The 19,821-nt window shown below is 45.2% G+C and overlaps 1 protein-coding gene across 3 annotated transcripts in view; it reads right to left on the minus strand.

Moving 5' to 3' along the window:
• Window positions 1–19,821, minus strand: part of KSR2 (kinase suppressor of ras 2) — a 428,047-nt gene that overhangs the window by 334,768 nt on the left and 73,458 nt on the right. For all 3 annotated transcript variants that reach the window (XM_047828846.1, XM_047828844.1, XM_047828845.1), the window contains exon 2: window positions 1,403–1,543. In XM_047828846.1, the coding sequence (XP_047684802.1) occupies window positions 1,403–1,543 (141 nt within the window). The remainder of the gene's footprint in view (window positions 1–1,402; window positions 1,544–19,821) is intronic.

The raw sequence follows: 19,821 nt of genomic DNA on the forward strand, positions 1-19,821 counted from the left end.
TAAACGTTGAAAAAAAAAATTTTTTAAAAAAAAAGAATATTCACATGAAACCTCCATCCTGGGAATGAAATAACATAGAATCAAACACCATCTAGTGCACATGCGTGAAATGGGGGGCAGGGATGGGGCAACGTGCGGGTCCTCTGTCTAGCTCAGGATCCGGTGGGTTCAGGCGAGCTGTCACAGAGGTCAAGGTCTGGAAAAAACAAAGGCCGTTTCAAGCAAGTGTGCATCGAGAGAAATGGCATTTGGTCCTGCGGGGGGCGGGAGGGGGGCTCTCCTTTTTATTCATGTTTATTCATTTTTGAGAGGGGGAGGGGCAGAGAGAGGGGGACAGAGGATCTGAAGCCAGCTCTGAGCTGACAGCAGTCAGCTTCCCAAACTTCCCAAGTTAGAAGCTTAACTGACTGAGCCACCCAGGGGCCCCCAGCACCCTCGCTCCTACCCAGCTCAGAGAGTCCCAGGCCAGAGGAAGAGGGAGAGAAATCACAGTGCCTCCCACATGCTCCAGAGTCCTCCCAAGCTTCCAGACCCATCCACCCACTAGCAAGGGAAGCCGCCTCATCTCTGAGCCTCAGATTCCAGATCCGCACGATGGGGATAACGGTCCCCACCTGAAAAGGTCATTGTGAGGGTCTGAACAGCCTCAACAGTTGAGGTCCTGGGTGTAAAACCCTTAGGACAATGCCTGGCCTCATGTGTTCAACGAATGTAAGTGGGTTTCACTGGGACAGGCTGGACTGGCTACTGGAAACAGCCTGGGATCCAAGAGGGTAGGACAAAATCTCACCATCCTCGGGATTTTCAGGACGTGGTCCACTCCTATTACTATCAAAGTTTTCAACAATAATAACAAGCTGATACTTGCTGAATGCTACTAGGTGCCAGAGAGTGAATGTAACATTTTAGATGGATCATCTCATTTTGTCATGCGAGCTACTTCAGAAGAGGAGACCATCATTACCCCACTTAACAGATGAGAAAAGTAAGGCCCTCAGTCTGGGGTGCCCAATATGGTGGCCACTGGCCACACTAATGACACACGCACTAATCACAATTCAAGTGTTCAAGAGCAAACACGTGGCCGTGGCTACCGTATCGGACAGCACAGGTACAAAACATTTCCACCATAGCAGAAGGTTCTTCTGGGCAGCACTGGTCTAAGAGGTAACGTGATTTGGCCACGGTGACTGAGCTAATGAGTAGCAGGGCTGGAAGAGGACCCAGTTGAACGGAGAACCACACTCTTAACCATCTGGACAGCATCAAAGATCCTCTGTGCCTTCACCCAATGCATATTTATGGAGGGCCTACCGTGTGCCAGGCACAGGCAAAAACCATCTCTCCGAGGGACCAGCATCAGCCGGTAAGGGGCAGGGGGCAGGGGACGGTCTCTAGTCACCTCTAGGACTTCCTTGCGCACATCCACGATCCGGAACCAGTGCCGGAGCTGGGGGAAGCCGTCCAGCTCGGCGTTGCGTTCCTGCAGGGCCACCTTCTTCTTGCAGGACAGCTGTCGGCTGAAGTATTTCACCAGCTTGCTCTGGGGAGACACGGAGGAGAACAGAGGACACATCTCAGAGACACCACCATAGGAGAACAAGCAAGAATCTCCCCATTGCCTTCACCCTGCCCGAAAACCATCCAACTCCCATTCTATTTTTTTTTTTTAGTTTATTTACTTTGACAGACAGAGAAAGAGAGCAAGCAGGGGGAAGGGCAGAAAAAGAGAGACAGAGACAGAGACAGAGACAGAGAGAATCTCAAGCAGGCTCCACACTGTCAGCACATAGTCCTACGTGGGGCTCGAACTCACCAACCGCGAGATCATGACCTGAGTCGAAATCAAGAGTCAGTTGTTTGACCCACTGAGCCACCCACGCGCTGCTCCCCTGCAACTCCTATTTTAAAGACTGGTGTCACAGCAGTGAGGAGGGACACACACTGGTAGCACTTTATTGAGGGGAGCCTTTTGTGCAATCTGCCACATTTCCACTGCACAAGTCCTTGGACCCAACAATTCCACTTCTAAGAACTCACCTAGAGACGCCATCCTGTGCAAAGTGACTGTAAAAAGAATATTTCTTACGGTTCTACTTGCAATGGGAAAAGATGGAAAACACCCTGGGTCCATCAGCAGGAGATTCATAAATGCAGGTATATGCACACAAGGAAACTATGCAGCGATAAAATAAAGTGAGGAAGCGTGCTACCTACTCATACAGAGCAGTCTCTGAGATACATTGATAAATAAAAATAAATAGTTTCCCATGCATGTGGGAAATGTTTACATTTACATATCTTTAAATCTTTTTTTAAACTTTTTTAATGTTTATTTATTTTTGAGAGAGAGAGAGACAGAGCATGAGTGGGGAAGTGGCAGACAGAGAGGGAGACACAGAATCGGAAGCAGGCTCCAGGCTCTGAGCTATCAGCACAGCGCCCGACGCAGGGCTCAAACCCACGAACTGTAAGATCATGACCTGAGCCAAAGTCAGACGCTTAACCGACTGAGCCACCCAGGCGTCCCTACATATCTTTACACCTGCAGATACTCTCTGGGAGGATTCCTAATATTCCAGGGAAGGGAAGAGTGAGGAGTGGGAAAGAAGGGTGGGAGAAACATTTTTTTGCTTTTTTTTTTTTTTTTTAGTTTTTAACTGAAGTACAATCAACATACAGTATTGGATTCGTTTCAATGTACAACCCAGTGATTCAACAATTCTATGTATTATGCACTATCACAAGTGGGGAAGGGGGGAAGGGCAGTGACATCTGTCACCATACAAAGTGATGCCAATATTATTAACTATATTCCCAATGCTGCATTTTTCATGGGATTAAGAGGTACAAACTTCCAGGTATAAAATAAATAAGCCACGGAGATGAAAAGTACAGCAGAGAAACGTTTCATTTAAACCCTCTTGCACTATGTGAATCTTAATTCACATGCAAATAGTCACAAATTCACAAATTCTTTTAGAAATGGATGGACGTGAACCCACGCTCATAGAGAGATGCCTTGACACAAGAAAGGAAAACTAGTTATATAAAAACTAACAACATTAACAAAAGAAAGGCAATCCACGTGCGCGTGAGCAGAGAACGGTACGGAAGACACGCCCCCGGCTGCTAACGAGCCACAGGAGACTCTGTGGATGGGGTGAGGAAAAGTGGTTAAACGTAAATATATTTTTGCTTGGTTTCACTCGTTACCCAAAGCCTACTGTCATCTTTATAACTTAAAATATATTTGCAGGCTCCTGGGTGGCTCAGTTAAGCATCCGACTCTTGATTTCGGCTCAAGTCATGATCTCACGGTTGGTGTGGCACAGCCCAGCAACTCTCAATCCCTCTCTCTCTGCCCCTCCCCTGCACGTGAGCACACGTGCTCTCTGTCTCTCAAGATAAATAAAAAATAAAATAAATTTAAAATAAAATATTTAACATTTAAAACATTTAAAAATAAAATAAATTTAATAAAGATCATTAAATGAAACAAAAATGAAATCCGTAGGTGTGGAAATGCCTTTGGCATTTCAAAGCACTGTCAACCAACATTTATCAGGAAGGCAATCCTGGAATTCTAAGACCACAAAATTTGGAGCGGGGGATGATGGGAGTGGGCATCCGTTGCTTCTATTCGGCTAGTCTGCGTTCCCCTCTTGCTGAAAAGAGTATTTCAACTTTCTTTGGGGAACCTTCCTTCTTGGGATCCCAGTCCATATGGTTCCGGTAAAGCTGGTTTCACCAACCCACTTCACCCGGGTTGCAGGGTGGGCACGTGACCCAGGCCTGGCCACGGCATTTGGATCAAGGATAACGAGTGAGCCAGACTGGGTCCCCCAAGGACCCTCCCCAGCTACCCTTCCCAAGTGCTCAGGAGACAGCCCTCACTTCCCTTTTCAGTTGGGGGTGGGGAAGGGATATCATCAGAGCAGAAGGTGCCCAGGGCCAGCCCTGCTGCCATATGGGAGAGCTTGCCTGAGACCGAAGCCCATTGGAAGAAACCAGAAAACTCATTTTTCTTCAAGAGTCTTTTATTTATCTTGGGGACAGCACAAGCTGGGAAGGGGCAGAGAGAAGGGGACAGAGAATCTGAAGCGGGCTCTGTGCTGACAGGCTGACCAGCAGCGAGCCTGATGTGGGGCTAGAACTCACAAACCACAAGATCATGACCTGACCCGAAGTCAGACACTCAACCGAGTGAGTCACCCAGGTGCCCCCTGAAAACTCATTTTTAAGTTAATATTAATTTGATTCATCTTACTAATAAAATGAAAGTTGCCTTCTTCTCGATAAGTCTACGTTCCATTGCAACAGTGGCACAAAGTTACATCAAGCTAATGTATCAATGTTCCAATTCTCATTGAAATCTCAATCTAGGGGCGCCTGGGTGGCGCAGTCGGTTAAGCGTCCGACTTCAGCCAGGTCACGATCTCGCGGTCCATGAGTTCGAGCCCCGTGTCAGGCTCTGGGCTGATGGCTCAGAGCCTGGAGCCTGTTTCCGATTCTGTGTCTCCCTCTCTCTCTGCCCCTCCCCCGTTCATGCTCTGTCTCTCTCTGTCCCAAAAATAAATAAACGTTGAAAAAAATTAAAAAAAAAAAAAGAAATCTCAATCTAGAGTTTTGGGAGTTTTTAAAGTTTATTTATTTTGAAAGAGAGTGTGTGCACAAGCAGGGGAGGGACAGAGAGAGAGCGGGGGGGGGGGGGGGGGGCGGGTGGTGGAGAATCCCAAGCAGGCTCCACACTGTCAGGACAGAGTCAAAGAAGGTGGGGCTTAATCTCACGAACCATCAGATCATGACCTGAGCCAAAATCAAGAGTCGAACATTTAACTGACTGAGCCATTCAGATGCCTCTCAATCTAGAGCTTTAGAATCAAAAATGCCAAAAAGAATGTTTTTTCTCTAACTTACTTCTGAATGAATAGGGTCTGATCTATCAGTACATCAGAGCAAGGCTTTCGACTAAGATGTCTACAGAACTCTCCCACCTGTCTTTTTATTTTCTGACTTGTTTTAACCATTTTCTTTACACAGGTACAAAAAAACAAAACCAAAAACACTTGAAAGAAATATATTTTGATGTATACACAATCATTCTTTGATTTCCAACACAAAAATTTTCCAGCCCCAGCTATGGAATCAGCCCTCTCTCCAAGGGGGAGCACTGACTGGTTCCTCTAAGTGGGAAATGGTATTTAGAAGCCAAGATTTGGGTGCTTGGTGTGCTTACTGATGTTGGGGTATCATCGTTTGCAATCCCCTCAGTGGACAACCTAGGCAATAAGATGTGTGCATGTGAAATGCATCTATGTACATGTCGATGCGCAAATTTATGCCTATATTTATTTTTTCATCGATATGCATCGATAATCAATACCTCCAATCACAATCCAACACCATAGGGTTTATTCTATCCTTTTTTCTTCCCACATCTGTATCACTCTTCTCAGGCAGTGAGAAAAACAATCCTCAGTATTTTTATTTATTTGCTCAATCTGCTGAATTTAACTTCCCAGTGCATTGGACCATTGTCCTGCTTGGATGCTCCCATCCAAGCCTCTGTTCCTGCTGGACTGACTTCTTACTCAAGCATCACTGCCTGTCTTGTGGAGATTTTCACAAATGTCTGATTTGTACAAAGTTTTCTTACTTTTTGCCTATTTACCCTAATGAATAGAATTTCCTTTTTTCCTCATCCTTTCCTGAGTTCTGTCACCTCATTTTTGAGATTAAGTTGTTTTTTCAGATCCTGACACATGTCAGTGGATTCTCAGATCCTAAACCCAGACATACTCCCATCTCTGCTTTGGTTTATAAAAATTAAACTGATCTAATGTCTGTGTGAAATGTCCAAAATGGTATTTTAAATTTTATTTCACTGAAATTAAAAAATGGAAGCCAGGGGCACCTGGGTGGCTCAGTTGGTTAAGCGTCTGACTTTGGCTCAGCTCATGATCTCATGGTTTGTGAGTTCAAGCCCTGCGTCGGGCTCTGTGCTGACAGCTCAGAGCCTGGAGCCTGCTTTGGATTCTGTGTCTCCCTCTCTCTCTCTCTCTGCCCCTCTCTGCTTGTGCTCTGTCTCTCAAAAATAAACATTAAAACTTTTTTTTTCTAATAAAAAAATGGAAGCCATATAAAATATTTTTCTGCTAAATATAACTGCTATTTTAATAGGCCTACATTTTACTTTAAAATGAAATTTTAGGGGTGCCTGGGTGGCTCAGTTGGGGAGTGTCTAACTCTTTATTTCGGCTCAGGTCATGATCCCAGGATGATGCAATTGAGCCCTGTGTCAGGCTCCGTGGTTAGCATGGAGCCTGCTGAGGATTCTCTCTCTGTGTCTCTCCCTCTACCCCTCCCCCACTCACATGCTCACACATGCTCTCTCTCAAAAAACAAAGTAAATAAATAAATACAACTGAAATTTTAGCACCTGAATTGAGATGTGCCAAAAGTGTAAAATCCATACCACATTTCAAAGACTTAGTAGGAAAAACAATAATGTAAAATATCCCATTAATATTTTTATACTGATTACATGTTTAAATGATAGTATTTTGCATATACCGGATTAAATAAAACACATTATTAAAATGAACTTCATCTGTTTCTTTTTAATGTTTATGTTTGAGAGAGAGAGACAGAAAGAGACAAAGCATGAATGGGTGAGGGACAAATAGAGGGGGAGACACAGAATCCGAAGCAGGCTCAAGGCTCCGAGCTGTCAGCACAGAGCCCGACACAGGGCTCGAACTCATGGACCAAGAGGTCATGACCTGAGCCAAAGTAGAGGCTTAACCTATTGAGCCATCCAGGCTCCCCTCATCTGTTTCTTTGTTAATGTGGCTACTAGGAAATTTAAAATTATACACTTGGCACACATCTGGCACTCTCAATGTATTTCTAAACGACAGTGTTGCTGTAGGGTTTTATACTAAAGAAATAAGTAAGTATATTCATGAAGCTTTGCTCTAAGTTGATAATAGCCACGAAAGACTGGAAACAATCCAACTCTTCAACAATAGGGGATGATGTAAATAAATTACAATGTGTCCATATGATCACATATCATTAAAAACAATATATAAAATATGTATAATATCTATAATGGATAAATAATGCATGAATTTTATAAAATTATACATGTACAGGTGAATAGAAAAAGACAGGTGACTAAGATTACTAAGATTAATAACAATTATGATTAAGATCAAGATTATTAATAATGAGATTACTAATAAGTATTAAGATCAGTAAAATTATTATAATTAAGATTAGTACAGATTATTAACAATGAGATTAATAAATATTAAGATTATTGATTGAGGGGCACCTGGGTGGCTCAGTCAGTTAGGTGTCCAACTTCAGCTCAGGTCATGATCTTGACATTCAGAGTTCAAGCCCCGCATCGGGCTCTGTGCTGACAGCTCGGAGCCTGGAGCCTGCTTCGGATTCTGTGTCTCCCGCTCTCTCTGCCCCTCCCCCACTCACATTCTGTCTGTCTGTCTCTCTCTCAAAAGTGCATAAATATTTAAAAAGTTTTTCTAAGATTATTGATAGAGATTTCTATTTGCTTCTCTATAGCAAAATTAGAAAATACAACGTATAGGGGAGCCTGGGTGGCTCAGTCGGTTAAGCAGCCGACTTCAGCTCTGGTCAAGATCTCACAGTTCATGAGTTCGAGCCCCGCATCAGGCTCTGAGCTGTCAGCACAGCTGAGCCTGCTTCGGATTCTGTGTCTCCCTCTCTCTCTGCCCCTTGCCCACCCTTGCTCATGCTCTGTGTTTCTCTCTCTTTCAAAAATAAACATTAACAAAAACACAAAGGAACTGGTGTCATATGAGACAATGCTAAAAAAGAAAACACAATGTATATGTATTACCTGCTTATTAATGGGAAAATGTTTAAAATGAGCAATGGTTTTTTCAGCACCTGTGGTATCTAATTCCAGCAAGAGGGGGACAAACCATTGAGAATGCCACAAGAAGGCAATTTGATTTTAGTCTCAGTTTTAATAGTCACTCACTTTGATTCAGGGATTGCACTTCTAGGAATGCACCCTACAGAAATACTTATACACATGCACACATGGGATAATGGCTGGCTTGTTACTGAAGCAGAGTTAGTCATTTTAAAACTTGAAAACAGTGTTTTAAAAAGTACATTGGTGCGCCTGGGTGGCTCGGTTGGTTAAGCGTCCAACTCTTGATCTTGGCTCAGGTCATGATCCCACAATTGTGAGATGGAACCCCACGTCGGGCTCCACATCGACAGCACAGAGCCTGCTTGGGATTCTCTCTCCCTCTCTCTCTCTGCCCCTGCCTGGCTTGTGCACGTGCATTCTCTCTCTCTCTAATTAAATAAATAAACATTTTTTTAAAAAGGTACAGGAGTGCCTGGGTGGCTCAGTCAGTTAAACGTCCAACTTCGACTCAGGTCATGATCTCACAGTTCATGAGTTCGAGCCCCGCGTCGGGCTCTGTGCTGACAGCTTGGACCCTGGAGCCTGCTTGGGATTCTGTGTCTCCTTCTCTCTCTGCCCCTTCCCAGCTTGCTCGCTCTCTCTCTCTCTCTCTCTCTCTCTCTCTCAAAAATAAACGTTAAAAAAACCAGAGAGAGAGAAGAAAGAGCACAGCGGATCTCTCAGACCCTGAGATCACGCTTTTACTGGCAGTAAGTGCACCTTGCAGACTCGCTTCCTTTGCACTGATTTGAGGGCTCATTAATAACTGAAAAACCAGAAGAGCACAATATAGAACCAGAGGAAGATGACGCTACTGTGTCAGTCTTTCATTTTTCATTTCATGCTAGTGTGTTGGGAGTAAGAGGCAGGGTCTTACTCCAGGGAAGAGCCAGAACCTTCGGCACCAGAACCAGGCTACCCTGAGCTCCAATCCCTGCTGCACTGCCCACAACCTCACTTACGTTTCAAAACTGCTCTAAACCTCGTTTTTTTTCACCTGAAAAATGAAGATTAAAGGGCACCTACTTCACAGGATTGTGGGGAGGGTTAAAAGGGATTTTTCGTGCAAAGTGGCACTGAGGAACCACTCCGAATCATAGCTGTGGTGCTGGTTTTGTGCTACACAAGTCACAAGCATCTTCCACAGTTACCTTGGAGGGGTTATGCCCCAAATTTACTAACTACCACCATCCCCAAAAGCATTTCCAAAAAGTTAAAATTAATCTGTTTCAAAGGTATATTCTTTTTTTTAAAAGATTGTTTTAATGTTTATTTATTTGAGAGAGAGAGAGAGTGGGGAGGGGCAGAGAAGGGCGGGGGGGGGGGGGGGGGGGGACAGGGGTTCCATGCTAATAACACAGAGCCCAATGCAGAGCTTGAACCGTGAGATCGTGACCTGAGCTGAAGTCAGATGCTTAACCTAAGCCACCCAGGCACCTTTCAAAACGTATATTCTTTAAAGATCAAATGTATCCTTTCTCCAAAGCTTAAAACATACAAAGTTATACTGTAAGAAAATGTGCTTTTGGTTGCGTTTAAAAAAAGAAAAAGCTGTCTCCCTAATTCATCATTTAAATCTTGATTCTGAAATTCATACGATTTAAGTCCACCCAACTTACAGAAATTGCTTAAAAGTAATACATGCTTACTTTGTTAACAATATCTATAAAGTTGGGATTTTTGCTAACTGGCCTTCCTCAGGCTTTTCTCCTAAATAAAGAGTTTTAGTGTTTATTATTCTATGCCTATGTATGCCCGTGTTGGATTTCAAATATGGCAAAAGAAATAAGAATATGGCTTCTTGACATAAATAAAAACAATGCTATCTCAACTTTTTTTTATTTATTTATTTTGAGAGAGGGAGAGAGTGCACACACACATGAACAGGGAAGACAGAGACAGAGAGAACCCCAAGCAGGCTCTGCACGGTCAGCACAGAGCCCGACACGGGGCTCAGTATCACAACCCCAAGATCAAGAGTCGCGCGCTCTTCTGAGACAGCCAGATGCCCCAGGTTTCTTACACCTTTAATTAAGCATTCGGTGTCACAGAAGATTGAAAACCCAGACTAAGCCCTGATGTTGAATGGCAGGAGCTGGGGGGGGGGGGGGGGGGGGGCATGTCAATACCCTGCTCAAATACCCATTCTTGAATAGCGGCACCTCCCAAGTGTGGGTACCACTGATAACTTGAGGAGTTCCCCAGGCGTGACTTTAAGTAACAATGGATCCCATAGTAAGAGTATCCGTCTCCATCCAAATCTCTCCTCACCCCTCTGACCATATATCCAGGAAGCAATCTCTACTCGGTGACACTGCATCTCTAACATTTGCTAATCTCTCTTTACAATAGAGAACAGGCAGGACACTGCCTTGGGCAGGTAACTAGTGAGCACAAAGTAATGACACTTTTGTTTTCATTGTGTTTATTTTCTTGACTGCCTTCCATTTAGGGCAAGTGGTACCAGTTTTCCATTATGCTAGTTGCATAGTGTTTTATTTTTAAATATATGTATGTTTTTAAAAATTGAGTTGGCTTGGGGTGCCTGGGTGGCTTGGTCAGTTAAGTGTTCGACTCCTGGTTTCGGCTCAGGTCGTGATCTCGTGGTTCCTGAGCTTGAGCCCCACATCCGGCACCACAATGAGCATGGAGCCTGCTTGGGATTCATTCTCTCTCTCTCTCTCTCTCTCTCTCTCTCTCTCTCTCTCTCTCTCTCAAAATAAATAAACTTAAATTTCTTTTAACAAAAAGTAAAATAAAATTGAGTTGGCTTAAAGTCCATACGAAGATATGGCAAAAAGCACAATGGCGGCATCCAACTAATGAGTTTGGGAAATACTGTTCTATAGAATAACATTCAAATTCAGACATTATCCGGGGCTCAACTGCAGTCCATTTCTCCTTCCTCACCTCTTTCATTTCCATCCAATTCCCCAACATAGCACCTCAAGTGTCGCCTCTCTCTGATTTTGCTCAGGCTCCCCCATCTGGAAGTCCTTTCAATGCCTCCCTGTGGAAGACTATACAGATGCCCCAATTCCTCTATGCCTCCTGCCTCCGTACCTTTGCAATGTGCCTCTACAATTAGCTCAAGAGACAGCCAGAGTCTGCGCCCATAACTCTTCCATCAGTTGGCAACGCTTCTTGCCTCAGCAGGTAGAAAAAGGCGTTGCGTGGTTCTACTTGCTGTCTTAGACCTGCCATCTCCTAGAGAACGCGTCCAGGCTAATCGGTGAACCAGCTGAAGGAGGAGATACTACATAGAGCCAAGTCAAGTCTGCCCGAACATCCCAGACAAAGCCATCTCGGCTCAGGCAACAGTCAACTGTTGCCTGGCTGTTGGCTGTGAGTGAGCGCAGCCAAGATCAGAAGAACTGGGAGTCTGCAGTTGACCCCCTGAAGCGTGGTCAGTGAATGTGTACATTGTATGCAACTAAGGCTTTGTGGTTGTTTGTTACACAGCATTAGTGGGATACACAGCTAACTGAGACACTGCTCCATCCACTCATAGAAATCTGACTTTTTCTCCAGAGTCCATCTCAAATGTCACCTTCTTCAGCAAACCCTTATCAAATCTTCCCTGGCATTTCACTTTTACCTATTCTGTCATAAAATTTATCCCAGTTTTTCTTGCATTTTAACCAGTTGATAATGGGGGTCCCTGGGCGGCTCAGTCGGTTAAGCATCTAACTCTTAATTTTGGCTCAGGTCATGATCTCACAGTTGTTCTGAGATTGAGCCACACTGAGTGTGGACCCTGTGCGGGATTCTCTCTCTCTGCCCCTTCCCCATTCATGTGCTCACTCTCTCTCTTTCTCAAAATAAATTAATAAGCATTAAAAAAATAACTGGTTAATAATGAAGACATTGGATATCTTAAAGGGTGAAGGAGCCCTTTCTAGATCTGGAAGTGTAAATCAAATAAGCATGAGTGTGGAAATAAAAGGCCCATTATTGTGCACTTTCACGTGCCAAGCCCCGGCTAAAGGGCTAACATGCACCCTAGCAGGATATCCACCCGTTCTCAGAAGTGGATGTTGTGAAGAGCTACAATTTACAGGTGGAGAAATTAGGCACAGAGAAGTGAAGTCATCTGTTTATAATCGCACAGCTAGTAAGTAGAGAGCTGAGATTCAAACCCAAGTCTGATTCCAAAGCCGCAATACTGCAGAAAGGATAACTTTATTTTAACTTTAATTACTTAAGCATTTTTTTGTTTAAAAAAAAAGCTAGACCATTTCAGGTAAGGCCAAGCCAGGCTCCCTTTGCTCACTCCGCTAAGGCTGGCTGTCTTCTCCCTGGAGGTAATGGAGGTAACTACTGAGACTAGTTTGTCCAGCCCTTTTTCTATGCACATGTGTGTGTGTGTGTGTGTGTGTGTGTGTGTGTGTGTGTAAACTCTGCAGAACTGGACGTGTAGGGTTGTTTTTTCTTTTTTTTTCATGTAAATTGTACCTTATTTTTTGTGCTCAGTAGCGAGCCTCGAGAATCTTTCCCTGTTAGTTCATACAGATCTATCTCATTCTTTTTTAATCTTCTGCATGAAGGATTCCTTTGATAGCAGGGTCAAAAGCCCATGATGGGAGCAGTTCTGTGATGTCTGCTGGGGGCATCTTTGTCGGCTATGACAAAGCATTTTCAGGAATAACAGCCGGGAGAGCAGCCACCATTTACTAAATACTTGCGGTGAGCCTGGCGCGGTGGGGTAAGTGCTTTGAGTGTGTTTGTTCATTTTTAATCCTGTGCAACAATGCTAGCGGTGAGGCTGGGGTTCTGAGCCCATTCTGTGAACAGGAAAACTGAGGTGTCCACAGGTTAAACGACTTACCCAGATCCACACAACAATTTAAGTAAGGGAGCCACGGCATGATCTAGAGCTCCCTCCCTGAACGAGGATGCTGCACTAGGGGTTGCTCATGGGTCCTTCCCACAGAAGTGGAAATCCGAAGTCGGGCATGGACGCTTCACGCATCTCGGGAAGGTCCCCACGTGTTGTGGGAGAAGTGAGTTTCTAAATTCCAGTTCCGAGACTTTGGCAGGTCATGTCAGCTCCCTGAGCCCCTACTTTCTCATTGGTAGGATGGACATATTCCTCCCAGGCCTGCCAAGACATCACGTGAGATACTGTCTGTGCAGAAGGCAGGCTGAGCCCTCCCCCGACACAAATACCGTGCCCTAACTCTCTGTCGAAGGAATGTTTGAATTCTGGGAGGTGTTTCCAGAGTCACCCAGAGACCAGACCCACACCTGCCCAGGACCAAGAATCCAGGGGGATCCCTCACTCTGACGCATTAGGGACGAGGCAGAGAGATGGGTTTAGGAAGCAGACGGAGTAGGGAAGAAGGGCAGGGAGGGCAGCCACAGGACCAGGGCTTCCCCGTGAGGCAAAGAGGAACAAGAATTCCTTGTCCTTTCAGGCAAGAGCGCAGCTCATCCAAGCAGGGGGAAATCCCAGAAACCCACCCTAAGCGTGAAGCTGGACCAGGCAGAGAGCAAACAACACTTCCCAAATGGGTACCCTGGGAATCAGCAGCTGCCCCCACCAGGTCCCCAAGATTGGTGGTTAGAATAACAGCAGCGACCAGCCAACAGGGGTTCTCCCCGAGCCAAATGCTGCGATAAACACTCCTTATGAATTGTCTATTTAATTTTCACGGTGACACGGCCATACAGGTCCAATTGATGCCCCGTTTAAAGTTGAGAAATGGTTACGTTGCATCTCTGGGTTATCGCAGGTGAAATTTATTTGCTTATTTCCGTGCATGTACATCTTACAATTTTTCCATAAGCTTGAATTAATTATATGATAAGTGGCTGCATATCTCATGAAACTCAGACATTTACCAACAAGAGAGACACGGGCATTGTCAGCCATTTCATTAAGTTTTATATTTTTACTGTATTTCCGAAGATTACATGAAATCACGTGTATCAATACTTGATATCTATCTATAGATATAGATATAGATACAGATACAGATACAGATATAGATATAGATATATAGGTATATGATAGGTAAAATGTCAACCATTTCATTAAATAAGTTTGCATATAAATGTTTATGGGGTGCCTGGGTGGCTTAGTCACTTAAGCGTCTGACTCTGGATTTGGGCTCAGGTCATGATCTCACGGTTCGTGGGACTGAGCCCCATGTCGGGCTCTGTGCTGACACACAGAGCCTGCTTGGGATTCTCTCTCTCTCTCTGTCTCTCTGCTCCACCCCACTTGCTCCCTCTCTCAAAATAAACATTAAAAAAAATTTATATATAAAAATTCATATATAGGGGCGCCTGGGTGGCTCAGTCGGTTAAGCAGCCGACTTCAGCTCAGGTCATGATCTCACAGTCTGTGAGTTCGAGCCCCACGTTGGGCTCTGTGCTGACGGCTCACAGCCTGGAGCCTGTTTCAGATTCTGTGTCTCCCTCTCTCTGACCCTCCCCCGTTCGTGCTCTGTCTCTCTCTGTCTCAAAAATAAATAAACGTTATGGGGCGCCTGGGTGGCGCAGTCGGTTAAGCGTCCGACTTCAGCCAGGTCACGATCTCGCGGCCCGTGAGTTCGAGCCCCGCGTCGGGCTCTGGGCTGATGGCTCAGAGCCTGGAGCCTGTTTCCGATTCTGTGTCTCCCTCTCTCTCTGCCCCTCCCCCGTTCATGCTCTGTCTCTCTCTGTCCCAAAAATAAATAAATGTTGAAAAAAAAAAATTAAAAAAAAATTGTTAAAAAAATAAATAAATAAATAAATAAACGTTAAAAAAATTTTTTTAATTCATATATATAACTGTTATACATGTAATAATTTATACTATGTAGAACTATAGATGTAACTATATAACTATATATAATATATATAATTACATATCTACTAAGCATTTCATAGACATTATTTCATTGAATCTTTACAAAGTGATATCCCATTTTACAGATGAGGAGACTGAGGGCCATAGAGTTTCTGCAGCTCTCCAAGGTATCAGATGATTTTACATATTAGCTTCCTCCTTCCCCAAGTTCCTGACCATAAGAATCATCTGGAGGTGTCTGTTCAAAAATCAACCTTCCAGACCCATTCCCTAGAAAGTCTGATTCAGTGAATCTGGGGAAGGGCCAAGAATTCATAAAAAACACAAGCATCCCAATGACTCTGAGGGTCAGGCAAGCATAAGAGACATCCATCTACTCTCTGCATTATGTAATGAAAGCAGTTTGTTTCCCTGATACGCTTAAGCATCCGGACCCTTAGGCAATAAAACCAGGGCACAAACTGAGTTCTGGAAGACGGTGCAGCACCCTAGCCATGCAGTTCCCTTCCAGAGCTGTGGGTTCCTGTGAGCAGCAGGCATTTACAGAGTAGCACTGAGGCACACGACCCTGTCCAGGGCCCCGGGGATCCCAAGAGCAGCCTGGACCAATCCAGGCCTGAAAGAGCTCCCAGTGGGGCAGATGAGACAGACGTGCAAACACAAATCCTGAGGCCAGCTAAGAGGAGCCAGAACAGAAGAGCATCCAGGGTTTAGCCTAGGTACCAAGGATGCAAAATTAAGAGAACAGCAAAATTAAGAGACCAACGTGCCACGATCACAGGATGATAATTATGAGAGTTCTATGTTTAGTCTAGAAACAAGGCTTGTCATTCATTCATTTACAGTGTGTGTGTATGTGGTGGTGGTGTTTTTTTTTTTTTAAGGTGCTTTCTAAATACCAAGAGCTAGGGATACAAAATCAATTATACATCCTCCCTGCCCTAAGGCAAGGCTACACCAGCTATTCTAGCTGTGGCCTGAGGACTCCTGCCCCAAGGCCAGCCGCCTGCCGATAAATACAGAAATTGAGAGCATTTAGTTACTTCGATAGCTATTTGACAGAGTGCTTTTATGTCTGTTGAATCTAATATTTTCAAAGTGAGGCTCGTACTTTGTTTGGGTATTTCGGTCCCTTTCATCTTTCCACTAAGTCATTTTATATTTTACAAAAGCGTTGGCTACAAAGTATCGGGAAAACAAAAACGATGATTCTTTGCCCCAGAGGGTGTGAGGGGCACTGACCTCCACACTCGGGGGTGGGAGGGGGCTGGTGGGGGCTGGGGAGGGGGGATTTCAGTGATAAAGCTTCATCCCTCTACGTCAGTAAATAAATTACTTTCCACAATGGTTTCGAGAATTCTCCCTTATAAGAGCACCACAACAATGCTGAAGTAGGTGTTAGATTGTTACTAACATGCTACAGATGGGGAACTGAGGCTCAGAGACATTGGAATCCTGCCGAGATCAAACAACTGAAGAAGCACCACGTCAGAATTTAAACTCAGGGTCTGATTACCAGTCATGTGCCTTCTTCACAAGAACTCTGTGTTGAAGCAGAGGGTCCGAACAGCCTAGAGGTCAAGTTTGAGACGCGCAACTGGAAATGGTCTTTGTACGTCCTCACCCTGCCAGGTGCCCTAATTTATTTTTAGGTCACCCTCAATTCAAGTCCATGCAAAGCTGAACTGTAAAAGGTCCAAAGATTCCACCTGCAAGTGAAGAAACACAGCACTCCTGGAAATAGCACATCCATGCCGAGCCCACCACCTGCCTTTGCAGGGAGGGTGCAAAATAAGGTCTCTGGGCCTTGGGGTCCTAAGGATCCTGGGAGTCTCAAGAGAGAATGCAGAGATGTAGTTCTCTATCTGCACACCAGGGGGCAGCCTGGCACCTTCCACTGCAGATGGAAAAATTTTTCAGACCCTCCTGGATCTGAGCATCGTCAGTGCCTTATTACTGTACTCTGTATTAGCATGATGGGAAATTTAGCCGCATAAACAACAAAAAAATTGTTTAAAGTCAAGACATGTGACAGAGCTATAAATAATCATGTCTGAAATCTCTAATGTGAAATGGGGAACTTTTCACTTAGAATCTCAACCAAGATAAACCCTACCACCCATGGACAAGCCCCTGGGGTTTGGTTTGGTGGGGCCCAAAACTATCACTGCTTAGGTACTATTTTGTTTTGTTTTATTATTTTTTTAAGTAATCTCTACACCCAATGTGGGGTTCGAACTCACAGCCCAGAGATCAAGAGTTACATGCTCTTCCAACTGAGCCAGCCAGGTGCCCCTTAGGGGCTTTTTTTTTTTTTTTTTTGGAAAATAACTGAAGCAAGGGTGCCTGGGTGGCTCAGTCGGTTAAGCATCAGACTTTGGCTCAGGTCATGATCTCACAGTTCATGGGTTCGAGCCCTGCCTTGGGCTTTGTGCTGACAGCTCAGAGCCTGGAGCCTGCTTCAGACTCTGTGTCTCCCTCTCTCTCTGCCCCTCCCTCACTCATGCTCGCTCGCTCTCTCTCTCTCTCTCTCTCTCTCTCTCTCTCTCCCTCTCTCAAAAATAAATAAATGCTTAAAAATTTTTTAAATAAAATAACAAAAGCAGAGTATGTGAAAGCTGGAAGGGAGGGCAGGGCAGATTGAGCACCTTCTGGTGACCTTTCACAAATCACCTTCACATAAACCTCACGGCAACACCAAGGGGAGGGTCTCATCTCCTACCCATTTTACACACGAGGAAACTGAGGCTCAGAAATGTGGCATCCCGGGCCTTAACATCACACGGAGGGAGAGGCAGGCTCCAGAATGCTCTGTACCCCTCAGGGCTGCCTGTCGGCAAGCACCCCACTATTCCTGCCTTCTGGCTACCAGGCACCGGCCAGCAGCAGAACACTGGAGCCATGAACCCACAGCGCCCCACCTCTGCACTTCTTCCTGCTGCCCGGAGCTCCTCCAGCTGCAGGCACAAATGGCACTTTCCTACCCTTCGGGTGCCACCCCTTCCCACCCCCCACCTCCCCACGAATGTCACCATCACACCACCCTGCTTTTTTCCTCGGTAACACTTATCGTTAGCCCGCAAATGATCCTGTTGATTGGTTTCCATGGTTACGCCCCCCCATCAGCCCCATCACACACACCCATCAGAATGCCAGCTCAAAAGAGCACCACAGGCTTTGCCCCCCCCCCATCTCCCCCAGCAGGCAGAGCATCGTCTGGCACACAGTCAGTACTCAAGACATTTTTCTTGGTGGTTCATTGCGAGCGAGGGCCAGGCCTCTCTCAGTGAGTCCCAACCCCTCTTCCAGCGGGTGCTGCACCTTCAGAACCAGGGCCCTGGCTCTAAGGCCAAGGCTGTGGGTTCCCAGGGCCCGCAGCAGGCTCAGCCACCCGACGCCTTCCCGCGGTTGCCAGGGCGACCATTGTCATAACATCCCCAGCGCTCTCTCTCAGTGGTGGGGCCAGCTGACAGGGGAGAGAATTATTCCACTGGATAACATCTCAAGTAACCCGCCCAATATGCATCCGCAGGCAAATTCCCTGCTGAGGGCTGGAGGCCTGGGGGATGCGCCCTTCCTCCTCTCTCCACCCCAGTTCCCAGTGAGGGCAGCGTCCCTCAGGCAGGAGCACACAGGACCCCCCAGTCCAGGCTGTCCACCAGGCCAGGGATGCTGACCAGGCCACCTCCTTCTGCCGGAAAATGTCCGCTGCATGCCCACTTGGAGTCAAAACCCTCATTGCTGCTGGTGGCTTTGCCTTTTCTTTACATTATTATTGCTAACAAACATTATAACAATAGGAGGAAAAGAGAGCTCACGGATTTAATGAGCACTTACTAGATGCCAGGCCCACTGGTAACTTTCTCACATAATCATTATTATAATTTTAACATTTATGCTATAACTTGGGATGCCTGGGTGGCTCAGTCATTGAGCATCCCACTTTGGCTCAGGCCACGATCTCGTGGTTGGTGGGTTCGAGCCCCACCTCAGGCTCTATGCCGACAGCTTAGAGCCTGGAGCCTGCTTCCATTCTGTGTCTCCCTCTCTCTCTGCCCCACCCCCCCCCCCCCCGTTTGCACTCTGTCTCTCTCTCCCTCAAAAATAAACATTAAAAAATTTTTTTAATATTTATGCTATAACAAAACATGCTAAAATACAGAATACAGTAGTATACATACTATATAATATATATTTGTATATAAATCATAGATAGGAATTCATAGACCTATAATATATAATTAGAAATATAACAGTATTTATAGGATGTATTTCGAATGATAAAACTGACATTTGCTGATACTTCTTATATGCCAGCCTGAGCCTACTGTTTTGCTACATCATTATGCGAATAGTGATGCTGTTATCAATACACTATTCTATACAACAGAGTCCCAAATCCCAAACGTAACCATAGCTAAGTTTTACTGAGCACTTACTATGTGCCAGGCATTGTATTAAGTGGTTCATTAATATTTTCTTGCATTCACACACTAAGGGCTAAGAGCCCAGTTTTTCCCATCATGAAAACAGAAACTGGAGGCACAGAGTGACAATGTAACTTGCCTAAAAGTCCCCTGGCAAACAAGCAGAGGCCGCAGCGGCCTCCATGCCTCCTATCCCATTCCTGATTTTCACAACACACTTGAAAATGGTCCCGCTTTACTTCCAGCGGAACCCCCTGGGGACAGTGTTAGAAATACACATGCTGAGCCCCTGCTTGCCCTGACCCACACACGCAGGATCAAATACACTCGGGGCCACAGGGGGGCTTCTCATTTCTTTTAAACAAGATCCCCAGATAGTTCCGACAAAGGCAAAAAAGTCTAGAACCACTGCCTTCGGGGGTTTTTGTGTTGTTGGGTGTTGTTGTTTTTTTTTTTTTTTTAATCACTCATTACCACTGCAGTGCCAATTAGGTGATCTGATTAAATTAATGAGTCTTGAGGGGCTGAAATTCCAGAGAGGACAGTTTCGAGTGATGTATGGAGTACCTACAATCCTAAAAAGGAGAAGAAGGGAGAAAAACAAGATACAGTGCCCCCTAAGGCAA

Source organism: Prionailurus viverrinus, chromosome D3, assembly GCF_022837055.1.
Source record: "Prionailurus viverrinus isolate Anna chromosome D3, UM_Priviv_1.0, whole genome shotgun sequence".
NCBI classification, from domain to species: Eukaryota; Metazoa; Chordata; class Mammalia; order Carnivora; family Felidae; genus Prionailurus; species Prionailurus viverrinus.